This window comes from Pteronotus mesoamericanus, unplaced genomic scaffold (genome assembly GCF_021234165.1).
Source record: "Pteronotus mesoamericanus isolate MK-2021 breed Mesoamerican mustached bat unplaced genomic scaffold, CSHL_Meso_final contig_20, whole genome shotgun sequence".
Classification (NCBI taxonomy): domain Eukaryota; kingdom Metazoa; phylum Chordata; class Mammalia; order Chiroptera; family Mormoopidae; genus Pteronotus; species Pteronotus mesoamericanus.
The window spans coordinates 92,140,886-92,161,292 of record NW_026555085.1 but is presented as its reverse complement, the minus strand read 5'-3'; the positions used below and the strand labels follow the sequence as shown (position 1 = coordinate 92,161,292).

At 35.4% G+C, this 20,407-nt stretch overlaps 1 protein-coding gene across 3 annotated transcripts in view; it reads right to left on the bottom strand.

Moving 5' to 3' along the window:
* Nucleotides 1-20,407, bottom strand: part of STXBP5 (syntaxin binding protein 5) — a 147,813-nt gene that overhangs the window by 90,641 nt on the left and 36,765 nt on the right. For all 3 annotated transcript variants that reach the window (XM_054570082.1, XM_054570083.1, XM_054570084.1), the window contains exons 5-7: nucleotides 19,451-19,585; nucleotides 17,697-17,760; nucleotides 12,841-12,924 (exon numbers count right to left, since the gene is read on the bottom strand). In XM_054570082.1, the coding sequence (XP_054426057.1) occupies nucleotides 12,841-12,924; nucleotides 17,697-17,760; nucleotides 19,451-19,585 (283 nt within the window). The remainder of the gene's footprint in view (nucleotides 1-12,840; nucleotides 12,925-17,696; nucleotides 17,761-19,450; nucleotides 19,586-20,407) is intronic.

Here is a 20,407-nt window from a genome sequence, read left to right as displayed (position 1 = left end):
GGTTGACAAATTTTTCTCTAAGTACTGAGATGGTGTCCTATTGTGTTCTGGCTTGATCTGTTTCTAAGGAAACCATCTACTATTATTTTTATCTTTGCTCCTTTAAATTTATTCTGCCTCCCACACACTCTGGTAGCTCTTAAGGTTTTCTGTGTTCTCTATCACTAGTTTTAGTTTTAAGCAATTGAAATATGTGCTTTTGTGTAGTTTTCTCATGTTTCTTCTGTTTCTCATGTACTTCTTTATATCTGGGTCACTATTTCTGCAAATATGTTTCTATCTGTACATGTCCCAACACCTACTACACATATATTAGACTGATTAAATTTGTACCACAGTTCACTGCTCATTTTTTTCAATTATAGCTGACATTTTTTTCAATTATAGCTGACATTCAATATTGTATTAGCTTCAGCTGTACAGCACAGTGGTTAAACACTGATATAATTTATGAAGTAATCCCAGATAATTCTAGTATCCACCATCAGTTTGTTCTCTGTAGCTATGTGTCTGTTTTTAGTTTGTTAGTTATTTTCTTCTTTGGATTCCATATGTAAGTGAAATCATATGGTATGTCTTTCTCTGTCTGACTTATTTAGCATAATACCCTCTAGGTACATCTACTGTTGTCACAAATGGTAAGATTTCATTCATCTTTATGGCCAAGTAATATTCCACTGTATATATGTGCCACATCTCTTTATCCAATCATCTACTGATGGGTACTTAGGCTGCTTCCCTATCTTGGCTATTGTAAATAATGCTGCAATGAACGAAAGGGTGCACATATCTTTTTGTGTTTCAAATTTCTTCAGATAAATACCTCAAAGTGGGTTGCTAGGTGATAAGGTAGCCTATTTTTAATCTTTTGAGGAACCTAAATACTGCTTTCCATAGTGGTTGCACCAATTTACATTCCCACCTAGAGTGCACAAGCTTCCCCTTTTCTTTACACCCTCACCAAAACTTGTTATTTGTTGATTTAGTGATAGCAGCAAGTGTGAGGGATTATCTCATTGTGGTTTTAATTTGCATTTCTCTGATAATTAATAATGTTGAGCATCTTTTCATATGTCTATTGACTATCTCTATATTCTCTTCCAAGAATGTCCATTCAGGCCATCTGCCTATTTTTTAATTGGATTGTTTGGTTTTTTTGCTGTTGAATTTTATGAGTTCTTTATAAATTTTGGATATTAACCTATTATCAAATGTATCATTGGCAAATATTTTCTCCCATTTAGTAGGCTGTTGTGTTAATTTTGTTGATGATTTCCTTTGCTGTGTATAAATTTTTGCTTGTTGTCCCATTTGTTTATTTTTTTCTTTTGTTTCCCTTGCCCAAGGATCTATCAGAAAAATATTACTAAGAGCAGTATGTTTTCTATCCACACTCCCCCTACTGGAACTCCTTTTACACATATATTAGTCTCCATGAAGTTATACCACAGTTCACTCATGTTCTGCTCATTTTTTTACCCTGTGTTACATATGGAAGAATTTCTAGTGCTGTTCTCCCTTCGACTGATCTTTTCTTCTGCATTATTTTTATTTTTCCATTACCATTTATCACCCTTATACCCCACCACAATCACCACACTGTTGTGCATGTCCCTGAGTCCTTTTTCCTTTTGCTCAGTCGTTCTACCACCAACTCCTACCCCATAACTGTTACCCTGCTCTCTATCTACGAATTTGTCTCTATTTTGTATCTTAGTTCAGTTTGTTCATTAGATTCCAAGTATGAGTAAAGTCATATGGGATTTGTCTTTCTCTGGCTGGGTTATTTCACTTAGCATAATGTTCTCCAGGTTCATCCCTGCTGTCACAAAGGGTAAAATTTTCATCTTTTTTACAGCTGTGTAGTATCCAACATGGAAATGTTCCACAGTTTAGGAGGATCAAAGAGGGCGGAGGAAGTGGAAATCACACTAACCTCCTCTCAGGACCAATCTGCAATTACAAGGAAATTGTGAAGAAATCACCCAGAACAAACAACTGAACAATAGCGAGAGAGAAGCCTTATAACCTCGGACAGATAGAAGAATCAATTTCAGCACAACCTGACTGGTAGCGAGTATGGTGGAGACGCAAGAGGGGTGGATGGACTTGCACAGGAGGCAGCTGAAATGCCAGAGAGATACTTAAGTGGCCTGTTGGATCCCCCTGAGAAGAGTGGAGTCTAAACCCTAAGCTGGCATCCCCAGCCTAGAGCATCAGAGGGTGAAAAATACACAGGTAATATCCAACTGTGAAAAGTGGCAGGGTTGCTCTGTGCCAGAGGAAAATGGCTGAAGACACAAAGAGCTGTTTAAAGGTCCAACGCATAAATTTTCATTTGCAGTCACTTACCCTGGGCTCTGGCAAAGGGGTGGAGGACAGAGTAGACTAAAGCCACTTGAGGAGAGACTCAGGACAGAGGCTTTGGGGAGAGAGCTGAGAGAGTAGCTGCTGGGAGCTCAGTGCTGAGTCATCCCCAATATAGCAGCAGACATCTTGCTCAGGCAGACCACTGCCTGTCTTCCCCAGCAGCAGTCTGAGGGGAATCAATGGCCCTGACCCCAGGTGGGACTCTGCCCCACCCTGTGGTGCCTAAGCCTGACTGCTGAGTGCAGAGTGACTAGATTAACAACTGACAGAGACAGCCACAGACAGTAGATCCCTTGAAGTCTTGAACGGGCTGCCTAAGGTCAGATAGGGTCAACATCTGACATCACCAGAGACGGATCCAGAAAGTAAAAACAGTGGTAAATACCAGATGCTACCACGATGAAAACCGCCATAGTCTTCTCCATGATTTGTGATTTTTTTTCCGGCATAGCTTTTTAACATTTATTTCTTGTCCATCAGGTTTGTGCATATTAAGTCACTAGATTTTATACTATACTTCATTTTAATTCATATATATTTGCCCCTGCCTTCTTTTACCCCATTTTATCTTCATCTTACATCTTATTATTTTCATTTTAAGTTTTGTTTTCTCTCTTGCTACAACTTGTTTCCATTCCGCACTCTTACTATTTCTCCCCTGTCCAGCTTCTCAAAACCAATTTTCTTGTCAATGGTTATCTCACATTATTTTTCCTGCTCTTAAAATACCTATGTTCTCTCTCTACCTTACTAATATTTGCTCATTGGTTGTGGATAAGGTGGTAGTTGTTGCTTTGTTTTTCAATTTTATCTCTACATCTTCACTAGTTTTGTATTTCAAATGTCAAATTTTACTGTTCCGCTCTCATACTCTTATTTCTGCCTCAAATTTTAATTTTGCTCTGCTTAATCTGGTTTTTTTCCCTATCATCCTTCTGGTTTTTTCCTCCTTTTTTTTGTTTTATTTTTGTCTCAAATCTTAATCTTTTGTCTTAGCCTGGTTTTCATTTTTTACCCTCTGTATTCCCTCTCTTTCTATCATCTCAAAATGACCTCCCTTTCCTCTAGACGTCTCTTAAGCTTTTCTTTCTTTTTTTCCCCCTCTTATTCCCATCCCACCTGTATTAATTTTAGCTCATTTGTTGTTGATTGTGTCCAATTTGGTTACTATTTTTTTATTATTAATTTACTTTTTTTCCTTTTTCTTTCTCTCTCACTTTAATTTCTGTTTAAACCATATATATTCTTCCCTTATCTCATTCCATTCCACCATCTTCATTTCCTTTTTTATTTATGACATAAATTTTACTTTCTCTCTTTGCATTGCTCCAATTCCCAATTCTTATTGGTACTCCTCCCTCTACCCTTTCAAAATCATTTTTCTTTCAGTAGGTCATCTCATATTTGTTCTCCTTCCTTATAATAATCTCAAGCTCTTTACACCCTTATTAATACTGGTTCATTTGCTACTGATAGTGCAATTGCAGATGGGAATTGTTTTTGCGGGTGTGGGTTTGTTTTCTGGGCTTTGTGGTTTTGTTCTGGCAGCAACCTGATACAAGACATGGTGCACGGAGTGACTCTTAGTCAACGAGCTGTAGGAAAGGACCCACCAAAGAACAACCCAACAACAGTCAAAACCCAATTACATCCAGAGAGCCAACATAAATGGCATAAAGGGCATCAAGTTTAGGAGATCAAGGAGACTGCACCACTGAATCTCACTGGTCTCCTACCACAGAAGTACACACCACAAAGACAGAGAGTCAAAACAGACCAATTTAAGAAGCAGAAGCAAACAAGAAGAATCTCACAAATAATGGGAAGACAAAGAAGCAACACCCAATCGAAAGGAAAGGAGGAATACTCAGAAAGAGTGTTGAACGAAATAAAGGCAAGTAAACTATCAGATACTGAGTTCAAAACAACAATGGTTAGAAGGGAGCTGAATGAGCTCAGTGAGAATTACCAAAAACTCCAGGGAAGCTACAAGGAACTTACTGCAAATTACATCAGCATGAAAAAGGAGACAGAAACTATCAACAAGAGCCAGGAGAAAATGAAGAAAACAATTTCTGAATTTAAGGACACAGCAGAAGGAATGAAAAGCAGGCTAGACGAAGTGGAGGACTGAATCAGAGAGCTCGAGGACAAGGTAGAAAAAAGCTCCCAGGAAGAGCAAGAAAAGACTCAAAAAGAACAAAGAGGGGTTAAGGGAACTGCAGGACAACATGAGATGGAGTAATATCCATGTAATAGGGATACCAGAAGAGGAGCAAGAGATAGAAAACCAGTTTGGAAAAGTAATGATGGAAAACTTCCCTAATCTGATGAGACAAAAAGTCACACAAGTCCAGGAAGCACAGAGGATCCCAATCAAGAGGCCTACTCCAAGACACATCATAATTAAAATGGCAAAATTCAAAGACAAAGAGACAATTTTCAAGTAAGCAAGGCACAAACAGTAAGTAACACAAAAGGGAGCTCCAATAAGGCTAGCAGCTGACTTCTCAACAGAAATGCTACAAGCTAGAAGAGAATGGCAAGAAACATTCCAAGTAATGAAAAGCAAAAGCCTGCAACCAAGACTATTCTACCCATCAAGACACTCGATTAAAATGGAAGGCGAAATAAGGAGTTTCCCAGGCAAAAGAAGGCTAAAAGAATACACCTCCACCAAACCAGCATTGCAAGATATGATAAAGGGACTACTGTAAGAAGATGAAGGAAAAGGGCAAGAGAGAGAGGAACACAGGTGCAAAGGGAAAAATTGGCAATGAATAAGTACCTATCAAAAATAACCTTAAAGGTAAATCAATTAAATACTCTAATCAAAAGACACAGGGTAGCTGAATGGATAAGAAAACATAACCCACATATACAACCCTCAGAACAAAAGACCTACACAGACTGAAAGTGAAGGATTGGAAGAAAATATTCCAAGCAAATGGACAGAAAAAAGAAAGCCAGGGTAGCAATGCTTATATCAGACAAAATAGATTTCAAAACAAAGGCATAAAAAGAGACAAAGAAGGACACTTCATAATATTCAAGGGAAAAATCCACCAAGAAAACATAAATATTGTAAACATATATGAGCGCAACATAGGGGCACCCAAGTACATAAGGAAAATCTTGAAGGACATCAAGAAAGATATAGATAGCAACACATTTACAGTACAGGATTCTAATACCCCACCATCAGCAATGGACAGATCTTCCAAACAAAATATCAACAAGGACATTATGGAACTGAACAATGCATGGGATCAAATGGATTTAACTGAGATAGATAGATAGATAGATAGATAGATAGATAGATAGATAGATAAACTTTCATCCCAAAGAGGCAAAAATACACATTCTTTTCAAATGCACATGGAACATTTTCAAAAACAGGCCACATGAGAGGACACAAAACAAGCCACAACAAATTCAAGAAAATTGAAATCATATCAAGCATTTTCTCAGACCACAAGGGCTTGAAACCAGAAACCAAGATCAAGGAAAAAACTCAAAAATATTCAAACTCATGGAGACTGAAGAGCATGCTGTTAAACAATGAATGGGCTAATAACGAGATCAAGAAAGAAATCAAAAAGTTTCAGGAAACAAATGAAAATGAACACACAGCAGTCTAAAACCTATGGGACACTGTGAAGGCGGTCCTGAGAGGGAAGTTCATAGCAATACAGGCCTATCTAAAAAAGATAGAAACATTTCAAATAAACAGCCTAACCCTACATCTATAAGAACTGGAGGAACAACAACAAAGCCCAGAGCCAGTAGAAGGAAAGAAATAATCAAGATCAGAACAGAATTAAATGACAAACAGACTAAAAGAGCAATTCAAAGGATCAAAAAATCCAGGAGCTGGCTCTTTGAAAAGATAAACAAAATCAGCAAGGCTTTAACCAGACTCATCAAGAGAAAAAAAGACAGGACCCAAATAAGTAAAATCAGAATTGTAAGAAATCAGAATTTCTTACGATTATTTGCATTTCTGTGGTCTCATTTGTAATGAGACCACAGAAATGCCAAATAATCGTAAGAAATTACTATGAACAAATATATGCCAAAAATTTGAAAATGTGGGTGAAATTAGATAAATTTCTAGAAACATATAATCTTCCAAAACTGAATCACGAAGAAGCAGAAAGCCTTAACAGGCCAATAACAGCTGGTGAAACTGAAGCAGTAATAAAAAATCTCCCAGCACTCAAAAGTCCTGGACTGGATGTTTCCACAGAAGAATTTTACAAAACAGTTAAGGAAAAAACTAACCCATAGCCTTCTCAAACTATTTCAAAAAATCAAAGAAAAGGGAAGACTCCCAAATTCTTTTTATAAGGCCAGCAACATCCTAATCCCAAAACCAGATAAAGACACAACAAAGAAAAAAAACTACAGGCCAGTATCGCTGATGAACATAGACACTAAAATCCTCCACAAAATATTGGCAAACTGCATCCAGCAACACATGAAAAAGATCATATGCCATGAACAACTGATGCAAGGGTGGTACAATATTCACAAATCAATAAATGTAACACATCACATAAACAAAAAAAAAAACAAAGATCACATTATATCAATAGATGCGGAAAAAGCATTTGATAAGGTACAGAACCATTTATGATAAAAACACTCAGCAAAGAGGGAGTAGAGGGGGCATACTTCAACATAGTGAAGGCCATATATGATAAGCCTACAGCCAACATCATACTCAATGGGAAAAAACTAAAAGCTTTCCCACTAAAATCAGGAACAAGACAAGAGTGTCTGCTTTCACCACTTGTATTCAACATAGTATTGGAAGTTCCAGCCATGGTGATCAGACAAGAAAAAGAAATAAAAGGCATCCAAATTGGAAAGGAGGAAGTAAAACTGTCATTGTTTGCAGATGACACGATAGTGTATACAGAAAACCCTGAAGACTCCACCAAAAAACTACTTGGCCTAATAAGTGAATTTGGCAAAACAGCGGGATACAAAGTCAATATTCAGTAATAGAAGGCATTTTTGTGCATCAACAACAAAATATCAGAAACAGGTATCAGGGGAAAAAGTCCCATTTGCTACAGCAACAAGAAAAATAAAGTACCTAGGAATAAACCTAACCAAGGAGGTAGAAGACCTGTACTCAGAAAACTAAACAACACTAAAGAAGGAAATTAAGGAATACACAAATAAATGGAAGCATATACCATGTTCGTGAACTAGAAAAATTAACATAATCAAAATGCTCACACTACTCAAAGCAATTTATAGATTCAATGCAATCCCTATTAAAACAGCAATGACATATTTCATAGATATAGAACTAACATTTCAAAAATTTATATGAACCATAAACAACTCTGAATAGCCTCAGCAATTTTGAGAAAGAGGAACAAAGTAGAAGGGATCATGATACCTGACATCAATCTATAATACAAGGTCCACTGTATTCAAAAAAGTCTGGTACTCGCATAAGAACGGACACACAGATCAATGGAACAAAATAGAGAACCCAGAAATAAACCCATGTCAATTAATATTTGACAAAGAGGGCAGAAGTATAAAATGGAGTAAAAATAGCCTCTTCAACAAATGGCGCTGGGAGGTCTAGACAACTACATGCAAAAAAAATGAAACTCAACCACCAACTTACACCATACACAAAAATATACTCAAGATGGATAAAAGATTTAAATATAAGTTGTGACACCATAAAAGTCCTAGAGGGAGAACACAGGCAGGAAAATTTCAGATATTCCACGCAGAATATTTTCATCAATAGGTCCCCTAGAGCGAGGAATATAAAGGAAAGAAAAAACAAATGGGACTCCATCAAACTAAAAAGCTTCTACACGGCTAAGGAAAACATCAGCAAAATAAAAATGGAACCAACTGTATGGGAAACTATATCCGCCAATGATACCTCGGTCAAGGGTTTGATCTCCAAAATATATAAAGAACTCACACAACTCCACACCAGGAAAACAAACAATCCAATTAAAAAATAGGCAAAGATCCTGAACAGACACTTCTTCAAGAAGGACATACAGAGGGCCTATAGATATATGAAAGGATGTTCAGCATCACCAGCCATCAGAGAGATGCAAATTAAAACCACAATGAGATACCACTTCACACAGGTCAGAATGGCCATCATAAACAAATCAACAAACAATAAGTGCTGGTAAGGCTGTGGAGAAAAGGGAACCCGAGTACACTGTCAGTAGGAATGTAGACTGGTACGGCCACTGTGGAAAACAGTATGGAATTGCCTCAAAAAACTAAAAATGGAAGAGCCTTTTTACCCAGCAATTCCACTCCTGGGATCATACCCTAAGAATCCCAAACACCAATTAAGAAGAACCTATGCACCCCAATGTTAATAGCTTGGCTATGTACAATAGCCAAGTGTTGGAAACAGCCTAAATGCCCATCAGTAAATGAGTGGATCAAAAAACTGTGGTACCTGTATACAACAGAATACTACGCAGCAGAAAGAAAGAACTCGTACCCTTTGCGACAGCATGGATGGAACTGCAGACTATTATGCTAAGTGAAATAAACCAGGCAGTGAAAGATAAATACTATATGATCTCACCTCTAAATGGAACCCCATCAATAAAACAAACAAGTGAGCAAAAGAGAACCAGAGACATGGAAATAAAAAACAAACTGACAGTAACCGAAGGGGAGGGGAGAAAGATAATGGGGGAAAGGAGGGGATGGGTCAAGTCAAGGAACATGTATAAAGGACCCGTGGGCAAAGACAATGGGGACAAGGACTGAATGTGGGATATGGGGGTAGGTAGGGCATAGGAGAGTACCGGGGGGGAAATAGGGACAACTATTAAGTGAACAATAATTTTTTTTTAAATGTCCCACAGTTTTATCCAGTCACCTACTGATGGGCACTTGGGCTGCTTCTGTATCTTGGTGATTATAAGTAACACTGCAACGAATATAGGGGTGCTTATGTTCTTTTGAATCAGTGTTTTGGGTTTCTTCGGATATATTCCCAGAAGTTGGATCGCTGCGTCAAAAGGCAGATCCATGTTTCATTTTTTGAGGTATCTCTAACTGCTTTCCAGAGTGCATTATTAAATCTTTTGGTAAACCCATTCAGAGAATTTTTCAGCTGGGGCATTTTATATTTGATCTCTAGAAATTCTACTTTTGTAAGTCCTCCATGTCTTGCCTCCGCATGTTCATGCTTTCGTTTACCTTCTAGAACATAATGGAGTCTATAATAACAGGTTTTTTCCTGCTATCTAAAGACAGAGCGCTCCTATGAAACATTTTTTAGTCAAAATGACATAAGGCGAAGATGCCATTCCCATTAATTTATATTTTAAAATTCTGAGCATTTCCAGACTAAATTCAATGCACACTCAATGTCATTATTTCATTCGCTCCAATCAAAATGTTTAATTACATCCAGTTTTATGCTAAGTGGAACACCCTTAAAGCTCTCTTAGGTTTTTTTTGATACCTTAGGACACATCTTGCTAATGAATACACAAAAAAAATCAAGGTAAAGCACAGAGGCTCACAGATACAGTTCTAAGCTAGGGTGGCTTGATGCTGAAAGGCTGAGCAGTCCCCAGTAAGGACCTTTGCCGTGCCACTCCTCACTCCTTGGAATTTGCGCTGTCTCTAAATGGCTTGCTGCAAAACAAATACTGAATGCCCACTAACTTCATTTTTTGCCTTTATTCATAAATGTGAAAATCCTCTTCAGATTTCTTTTGGTTAAAGTACTACACTAATGTAGGCCCTTTGCAGAAGTCAAGTAACATGAACTTTCGAAACGTGGGGAATACCTGTGAAGTCACGCACCACTTAATGATGAGGATACGTTCTGAGAAATGTGCCGTTAGGTGATTTAGTTGTCGTGCAAACATCATCGAATACACTTACACTTACCTAGATGGTATAGCCTACTATACAAAGGCTGCATGGCATACCACTGCCACATATGCCATTGTTGACCAAAATGTCCTGATGTGACGAGACTGTATTTGTCTTGGATACTAATTCTATCATATGTGTCATTTCTGATTCTTTTTATTAATTGCATTTCTTGACATTTGAAATCATATTTTCTGGCTTCTTCACATGCCTCATAATGTTTTATTTGGATCCTAACCATTGTGAAATTTATGGTGGGTTATTATATTCTTTTAAATATTTTCTGGAATGGACTTCTATGACCTGGAAACCGTTTGGATTTTTCAAGGCTTGTTTTTCAGCTTAACAGCTAGGCCAGCCTTTGTTTGGCCAGCTAGTTAGCCCCCTCTACTGAGGTAATACCTTTATGAGTACTTTTCCTGTTGCCCTGTGCATTATAAGGTTTGTCCACTGCGCTGGGAATGTGAACTACTCTCAGTCTTGTGTGTGCTATAGAAATCGCTCTGCTTACTGCTTTTCAGTTGGTCTTTTCCAGTCTCTCCAACTCATGCCCTTATTGGCAGTCAACTGAAAACTCAAGGTGGGGACAGGGCTCCCTGCAGACTTTTAAAACTCCTTCTCTAGGCAGTTCCCTATTCTCTGGTCCCTTGAAGTGTAAGCTGCAGATATCTTGGCTTCCCCAGTTTTCCAACTCTGTTTCCTCATTTAGAGGGAGACTGTGGTATTTCCTTAGTGTATTGAGATCTGAAAAATCTCTTTGTTATAAGCTAAGGCAACCGATGGGATCACTCTGTATCCTCTAAGGAATGCCTAGTGTATACCATGTGCTGTCTCATTTCTAAAAACTGTTGTTCCATATATTTTTCCAGTATATTTTTTTAGGCAAGGGGATAAATCCAATGTCTGTCACTCCAAAATGGCTAACGCCAAGATCACTATTTTAACTCATAAAAAACAATAAAAAAACTAATTTTAAAAACAGATCTATACGTCAAAACTTCCTCTATTAAAATATTGTTTTTATAATTTCAAAATATTAATTAGCAAGCCAAATAATGCTTACTAAAAGCATGAAAAACAAAAAGTATACAGCTATGAAAACAAAGGAAATTCTCTTTCCATTATGCTTGCAAAGATAAAATGCAGTCATTTATAAAGCACTCCAATTATTGCTATAGTTATACAATATAGCCTGCTGTTTGAGTAACTGAAAGCATCGATATGAAGACATGACACCTTTTATCTTAAAAACAAACCAACAAGCAAAACCATTTACACATTTCCTAGCTCCACTCACTGAACTGGAAATCAGAAGTACTCCTAGCATCCAAATTATGGTCAGGTGCTATTAGACACTGAAATAAACCACAGTTTCATAGAAAAAGATCTTATTCGAAGTTTGGGACAAAAATACACAAATTAATAGGTATACTTTGTTATAACAGAGAGCAAGGAAGCTATCCAAGACTGCTGTCATCACCAAAGGACTCAGGAACCAAATAGAGGAGGTTCACTGACCAAAGATGAAATAATTTGAAAATCAATTAACTTCAATGTACTGAAGCACATGAAATAGGTGTAAATCCCTGAATACAGACTAAAACTAAAAATAAGAACCAATTGGTAACAGCTGAGATTACTACAAAACAACCCCTTTAAAGTTAATACTGAAAGAAAAAGAACAAGGTATTTATCCTACCTTTCCTATATGAACTATACTACTGTATAATCAAGTAGTACAATAGCGAAAAGGAAATCTCACTTTACTAAAGTGACCTAGCTAATAAAAACAGAGAAGGAAGTACAGAATTAGAACATTCCTATTTTGCAACCATTCTGCAATAATAGATACAGGACTTGAGGGCCACTGACTGCTAATATCGCACACACTAACATTCCAGCTGATGGAAAATCAACAGCAGCATCTATGAAGTAATCTTGCTGAAAGTAAAAAATGAACGTGACTTAGTTTCAGCCTCAGTAACTATCCAATTTATAGGAAATATGAGGGTAAAAGATGTTAAACGCATTAAGAATGTATACCCCATTCTTTGGCTGACTCTACCCTCAACAAATAATGGCGAAAAAGAAGAAACAAGGTAAAGTACTTAAAAAAAGAAAAGAGTGAGAGGAGAGCAGTCTAGAGTTTAAAAGAGACTTAAAAGACATCAATCAATCACAATCAATCGGTATTTGGGTCTTAAAGCAGGCAAACTATAAATGTCTACAGCATATTATGATCATTTGTATAAAATAAAAAATACAATGTTTATTAATTTGCTTGTAAATGTACAGGATGCCTCTGTAAAAATTCATAAAAAAATGGTAACACGAGTACCTGGGTAAGAGAATTGTATGGCCAAATGACAAGGATGGGAAAGAGATTTTTTAGTATCTCTTGAGCTATGTGCATATATTATCTATTATACAAAAGATATTTGTGTGTTATTGCAGTTTCAAAGGTTGCCTAAACTAAAATCATTAATTTAGTTCTTAGAAAAGCTACTCTGAACTAGAGGAATGATAACATCTTTGATTAGCAAAAATAATGAATGTTATTACCTCATCGTATGTGTATCTGTAGTCAGCTTTCTTTGATTTGAGGTCCCATAGCACTACTGTTCCAGATTCAAAGCCAATCAAAAGCTGTAATAAAAGAAAATGCCACGTTACCTAGGAATGATATTAATCATATGAAACATTCATTTTCTGACAATAAAAATAACTATTATCATTAATATGCTTCCAATATAATATAAACATTTGCATTGCTGATTACTAATCACATGGATGACAAATAAGAATACTGCACTGTATATTTATATCTTTGATTATTAGGGACTCAACACTTATACAAGTTTTTTAGAAAAGAAAACTACCATTTTGAAATCTTCAGTGTACATTTTAATTAATATAACAAAAATTAGCATTACAAATTAAATTTTTATACACTTCAGAGGTTTTCAAGCTTTCCTCATTCAATATATTATCAGGTAATTTCATTTATTTATGTATATATTAATTGGTTCCAAATTATAGCCAGCCTAGATCCCTCTCATGAGATTTGGACTCATAATTCCAAAGGCCCATGTCCACTCATCTACTCAAGAAGAATCTCCAAGTAAATGTGTCCAAAAGTGAGTTCTTTACTGTCTTCCCTACCCTCCTCTGGTATTCTCTGTTGCAGTATCTCTCCATTCCTTACCTCACCATTCACTTGAGTTGCTCAGGCAAAAACCTGGGGGTCATCTTAACTCTAGTTTCTCCCTCATCAGGTAAAATCATTAAGTAATTTTAAAACTGCACTCTATAATCTAATTCACTTTCCTCCACCTCTTAATACCGGCTCTTAGTTCAACACAAAAAGATTTCTGTGGTGATCACTTTATAAGGTATATAAATGTCTCATCACTATGTTGTACACCTGAAACTAAATGAATATAATATTGTATGTCAACTATAATTAAAAAAAAAAAAAAGACACAAAGATCTCTTCTGGTCTCCTAGTCTCCTCGATCCCAAGTCTTGTTCCTTTTTTAATCCATTCCATATTGTTAACTAACAGTTCTAAAATGCAAACCTGATCATGTAATGTATGCTTCTATTTAAAACTTCTCAATACCTTACCATTATTTTTAGGATGAAGTCCAAACTCAATAATATGACTTACAAGATTCATCATGGTCTGACCTCTGCTTACCTCTCCAGCTTCATCCACTACCACACACTCTGTACCCAGTACACTGCAGTGTATCTCTTAGTTCATGCTCTCTCTAACCTTGGAGCCTTTGCACATGCTGTCTACCTGGGCCATTCTATTCAAATACCATGTTCTGCCTGACTCATCCTACCAATCCTTCAGATGTCCTGTTAGCTATTACTTCCTCTGTGAAGCCTTCCTTGACCTTCCAAATAGAAGTCAATGCCCTTTCTATGTGCTCTAACAGCATCCTGTGTTATTTTTATCTTAAGGGTCACCACACAATATAATAGCCTCTGCCTTATCTGAATTCTCTTGCAGACAATAACACTCGTCCATTTAAGCAAAGACTGGTTTTATCTTATTCACCACTATACTTCTAATATAAGACACGGCCTCATCTGTTGTAGGTACTTAACAAACGTTTACGAATGAATAAATTTCAGAATGGAATGCATATTCTTGCTTTATAAACTGTCCACTGCCTATCCAATTTCTGCTGTCCACCATTCCCCACCCAGCATTTTCCAAATCTCAGTATTCCCTCTCCTTGAAACCTACCCCCCTGTTATTTACTCAGCAATGTTCTTCTCATTGTTAAGTCTCAATTTAGTCTTGCTTTCCTGAGTAAGTCTACCCAGTTCCTCTAGAAGGACAAAGATGCTCCTTCTCCTATGCTAGTACCTGCCTTTTCATCTATATGCCCAATACATATTAGACACTCAAATATTTGTTTGATAAATACATAAGCAATCAGTAGGTAGTCAATAACCATTCATGTAATCTGAAATATGAACAAAGTTTCAGTAATCTTAATTAAATAACAATTTAGTAGCTTTCAGACTACAGTACACTTGCAGGGGCCAGTCATGGAAGCTAACAAAATAGGTTTTCCCACCTTGGGAGAGAAAATAGTTAATTTCCATAACCCAAACTCTTCTTTCCTAGGCAACCTTCTGGGAAAAATTGATATTTGTTTCCTTTACCTTTTCCTAGTCCTTCCAAATATCTTGGATATGTGATATGTAAATTTCTGATAGGGGTACAGAAAAACTTCAGAAAAAAAAAAAGATGAAAAAGGGTAAAATTTAAGAATTGATGTACGGTGTAAACAGCACTGGATTGCTCAGGTCATAGGTAACGTAAGTTCTCATCTTGGCTATGCCACTTAATGTAACTTTACATAAATAAATTTATCCCTCCAGATCTTAACAACAGAAAAAGGTTTTAGAGTAAGCTTTAGCCCTTCAAGCCGGCTCTAACATCCTAAGAATGTCAGAAATTTGTGCCAAGTGATTAAATTTTAATCACCATAATCTCCTAAATACTAAAAAATAGAAGACCTAAACTTGAAAATACAGTACTTAAACTTGGAAGCTTCTTTCAATGTTTATTCCTACTAGAATATTTAAAAACTTAAGGATGTTAAGTAATTTATGCAGTTGACTGGTGTCCTTTTAATTTTTTTTTTTAATTTTTTTTTTGTTCAAATACATTTGCCTCCACCTTCCCACCACCACTTTCCTCTGCCCTCCTCCCCCACCTCCTTCCCTCAATCCTTTCTCACTTTGGCTTTGTCCATGATAATTTTCTTCTCATAAAAAGCAACAGTGGGCACACTGACTATGAATACAACTCTATACAATATCAATAATACATCTATATCTTATAGAGGAAATGCATTATAATAGGGAAGGCTCAGGAGTTGAAATCAGAAAAATCAGTGTTCAAAATCCCAGCTCCACTGATATCTAACTTTGTACCTCTTGACCACATAATATTACCAAGTCTCTGTCTCACCATCTGTAAAATAGGAAAGATATCTCACTTAAATTTGCTGGGAGGATCCAATGAAATAGTGTATGTAAAGAGGTTAGCATAGTGTCTGAAATAAAGTAGAATTCAATAAATAGTAATCAATATAATGTATTCTAGCATCTGACTATCTCAAAAATGTTTGAATGAGATTAATTCTGGGAACTAATGAGAATAGTATAATGAAGGTTTCAAAAAATTAGGATGATATAAACAGCTATACATAATTTATGCAATGAATTAAGTATACATTGAACAGTTACTATTTACATTGTATGTTGAGTACTTGCATAATATAAACTTGCATAAATATATTTTCTGTGTTCAGGGAGTCTTTCAAGTTCAGGGAAGGTGACATACACACATTTCTAATATGGCAATATGTGGTAAATATTGTAAAGCTTACACGAATACAATGTTAGTGTATTTGAAAGTGTGAGAAAGCATTTCCTATCATAATTATCAGGAAAGATAACATGAAAAATATATTTAATCTGAGCCTTAAAATAGGGTAGGAATTCATCAGAGAGAGAATGTCATTAAATAGGACTACCTGAAAGACTTCCAAACAGAGGGACTCACATAAACAAGGCATGGAGGCAGGAAAGAACAGCTCACATTTGGGAAACAATAACTATTTGCTTCAATATAGCATTTGGTAAAGATGTTCTGAAAGATAATAAAGCCCAGGGCTACTTCTAAGGAAACTTGATTCTATTTGTTAGATGCTACAGAACCACTGAAAGCTTTTGAACAGGAATGCAGTAAGATTGAAAGGATGCGGTGTTCTAGGAAGATTTATCTGGAAATAATTTAAAAATGGGCTGGGATGCCTTGAAATACCTTGGTCTTGATGAAATGGAATAGAAAAGAGACATTGCAAAGGAAGGACTGAAATGACTTAGTGACTGATTGAAGGTAGAAGGAAGTTTTCAATTCTCCCACCATGTCTCACTCAAAGGCTTGCCTGTCAAACAAGTATCTTGTACCAAAGAAAATAAAGTTAAAATACATGTTATTCTAACTTGCTTAATGTATTTTATTTCAAAACATATACTTGTATAATTGTAAGCTAACACCAAACAGTACAGCCACCCTTTTGTTTTCCCAGTGGAGAATAAGAGAACAGTGTTAAACAATCTATAGGCTTGACCACTCTCACTAATTGAGAAAAGGAAAAACCTGGGAAAACTTCTTCACAAAATACATAAATGTATAAGTTTCATTTCACTAATTTCTGGTAGTGGTAAATTTCCTGGTATTTACATAGGCTATCATCATAAAATTATATACATAGCAATTTTATATTTAAATGGAACTACCTGAAAGATTGGTTGGATTAGAAAAGAAAAATTCATGGAAAAGAAATTTTTATTATCTTTAAATATATTTAACAAAACTAAATTAACAATAGCTAGATACTGACTGAATAAAACTGGTTTCTGAGGATAAAAGTTAAGTAACATTTAAAAAATGTCTACATTCTTAATGTAGCTATTTATGAAGAAAAATTTATGGAAGATATAGATACAAATCTAACATACAATTTTATAATAACTGCTTACAAAAATTGTATAACTAAAGTTCTAAAAAGAATTCAAATCAAAGGAAAACAGTTTTATCAGAATTATCAGAAAATCTGGGAAAATATTTTGAATAAGCCAAAAATAAATTAATAACCTTTGATTGTTTCTATTAAACATAACTTGTTTTAGGGAATTTTTTTTGTTCTTTAAAATTATAAATGATTCCAATTCTTTCACTTGTTTTCTTGTTTTTCATAATGTATAAATAAGCCATACAGTATTTGTTGAAAGATCTGGTTCTTGAGTAGTTTGCATATTTAAAACAATACCAAAATTCACACATTTAGGTAATAAACAGTTTTTAGAAAAAATTCTACCTTTCCTTCATCCATTGGATTATCACTTATATGGACAACAGGTCCTGGATGAGATTTAGATGACCTAAAAAAGAAAAAGTTAGTAAGATTTGTTTCTCAGCTAAAATTTTCAATACAATTATGTATTCATCGCAATAAGAACAACAAATGGACAATAAAGATATATTTATAAAGGGTGCAAACATTTCAGTAATTGATCAATAACAGATGTCTAGTTCTTAATATGCATCAAAATAAAAATCAGAAAAAAATAGTGTCTGTTAAGTTGATACAAGTAAGCAAAATTTAAAATTAAGTATACCTGTGTACAGGAAATAATCTTCAATTTAGTATTTTAGCACAGAAATTCTATTCCCATGGTATTCTCAGAATTAATTATTTTTTTAATAAAGCAGCATCTAAAATATTGCTCTCATTTTACTCAGTTCTAGCCTCCAATTAGGGCATCTCATCCAGTTCCACAGTTCACCCCAATAATAGGAAAAATTCTACCTTTTTTTTTTAAATCAACAGATAAACTTGCTCAGATAAAATGAAGTCATGCAGATAAAGAATGTAGCTAAACTGATGCCTACACAGCACAAATAAGCACCCCTCTGGTCATGAACTCCAAGGGCTGAAAGATCATGAGAGCCATTTGTGAAACCACACAGACTCCTACACCAGACCTGCCCACTAGATGCTGTGATCAGCTTGACAGACCATGAAAACCCACACCTTGTACACCAAGGGACTGAGATATGATGATAATGTCACTGCCACAGGAAGGAAAACCAGACTTTATGCACTATTACAGCTGCATCAACATACTACTTAAGACACATGTCACAAATTTATTATTACGTCTAAATGACAGAACATCTGTGAAATTTATCATTATGTCAAAGTGATAAAATATCTGTGAAATGCAACAATATAGAATTATTTGTTTAAAGACAAAACAGAAACACTGAAAATAAATCTTGTCAATATCCCTAAATTTTGATTTTTATGTCTAAATTAAATGAGAAAAAACTTAAGAGAAAGAGGTATGATACAAAGATAAGATTGTAAGAAAGAGTGAAAAGTCAGCAGTAAAAGTTAGGATTCTTACAGCCTTTTGGCTCACACAGTTTTTGTTGCTGTTATTGTACAATGAAAGCAATCATCATTATATCAAAATTAAGGAAAATTAACTGCCAAGTTAATTTTGCAAAGTTACATAGCAAACATTACATTTATTAATTATCAAAACATATCAAGTAGTAGTTTAGAGCAGCATTTTCCAAACATTGGTAGCAACCTGTTAGTGGGTCATAAAATCAGTTTAGTGGGGAATGACAAGATTTGAAATAAAAATAATTACAAGATAAAAAGAAGAGTGTTTTTCACCTAGTAAGAATAATTTTCCCATTAAACTTAAGCAACAGTTTATATACATGCAAACACGTGTGTGTGTATACATATATACATACAGGGTGGGCAAAAGTAGGTCTACAGTTGTTCACATGGAAAACAGTATAATTAATTAATACTAATACAAAAATAAACTGTTTCACGTTCTCACAACTGTTACCCTACTTTTGCTCCCTTCTCTATGTAAAGCATTTAAATGTATAAACTGCCAGAAGGATACTAGTACTTACAAAAGACTAATCTGTATTTAATATCAGAATGTCTAACATATTTCAGTATGAGTTTAATGATTAGCTATTATATAATATTATCTTATATGGTACTGATACTTTCAGAAATGGAAATTTGCTCAAACTCACAGTTCAATGGCTTTATTCCACATAATGACATAGCCTGAGAGTGTGAAGGACTCCACATTGACAATATGTATATTACCTCGTTCAGTGCCCACATAGAGCCACTTACTCTGGAAAGGCAAATGGCAAAATGTAACCCTGCAAGAGAAAATACATATTTTAAAAATGAGAAAAATGCCTGGTATATTTTATTAATTGTATTAGAGGATTAATCATGATATATATAATTTATCAAAAGCAAAAATGAAACACAACTATCAGACTTAACTACTCATTGGGATTAATACATAATTATGCTAATTATGATAAAACATCAGATTTATTTACTCATTGGGATTAATATTTAATTATGCTAATTGAATATATACTTATTCAAATATAAGACTTTACAGTAAATAGATATCATGGCATAATAGAAGATAAGTTATGAAGTTTGAGCTGTTATCCCTCAGTATTCTTGGGGGTTCCCAAATCCACAGATGCTCAAGTCTGTATATAAAATCATGTATTTGGGTATAACCTACGTAATTCTCCTATACATTTTAAGTCATCTGTAGGTTACTATACTTAATACAATACTTAATACAATGTAAATACAATACAACATAAATAACTGTCATACTGTACTATTTAGGGAATAACAAGGAAAATGTCTGTACATGTTCAATACTGATGCAACCACTGTGGGCCTTTATTTTCCCTGAGTATTTCCCATCTGCAATTGGTTGAATCTGCAGATGTGGAACCAACCCATGGATACAGAATCCAAGGATAGGGAGGACCAGCTGTTTTTCAAATCTGACCATGCCATTCACTGGCACATCACACTTAACCTTTAAGCAACAAACTAGGAGTCCAATACCCACATCATCCCTACCTAATACTGTTATTTCTCAGGCATTATTAAACACAAACGTCACTCAGGATCCGTGCATACTATTCCTTCCAGGCAAAATGCTC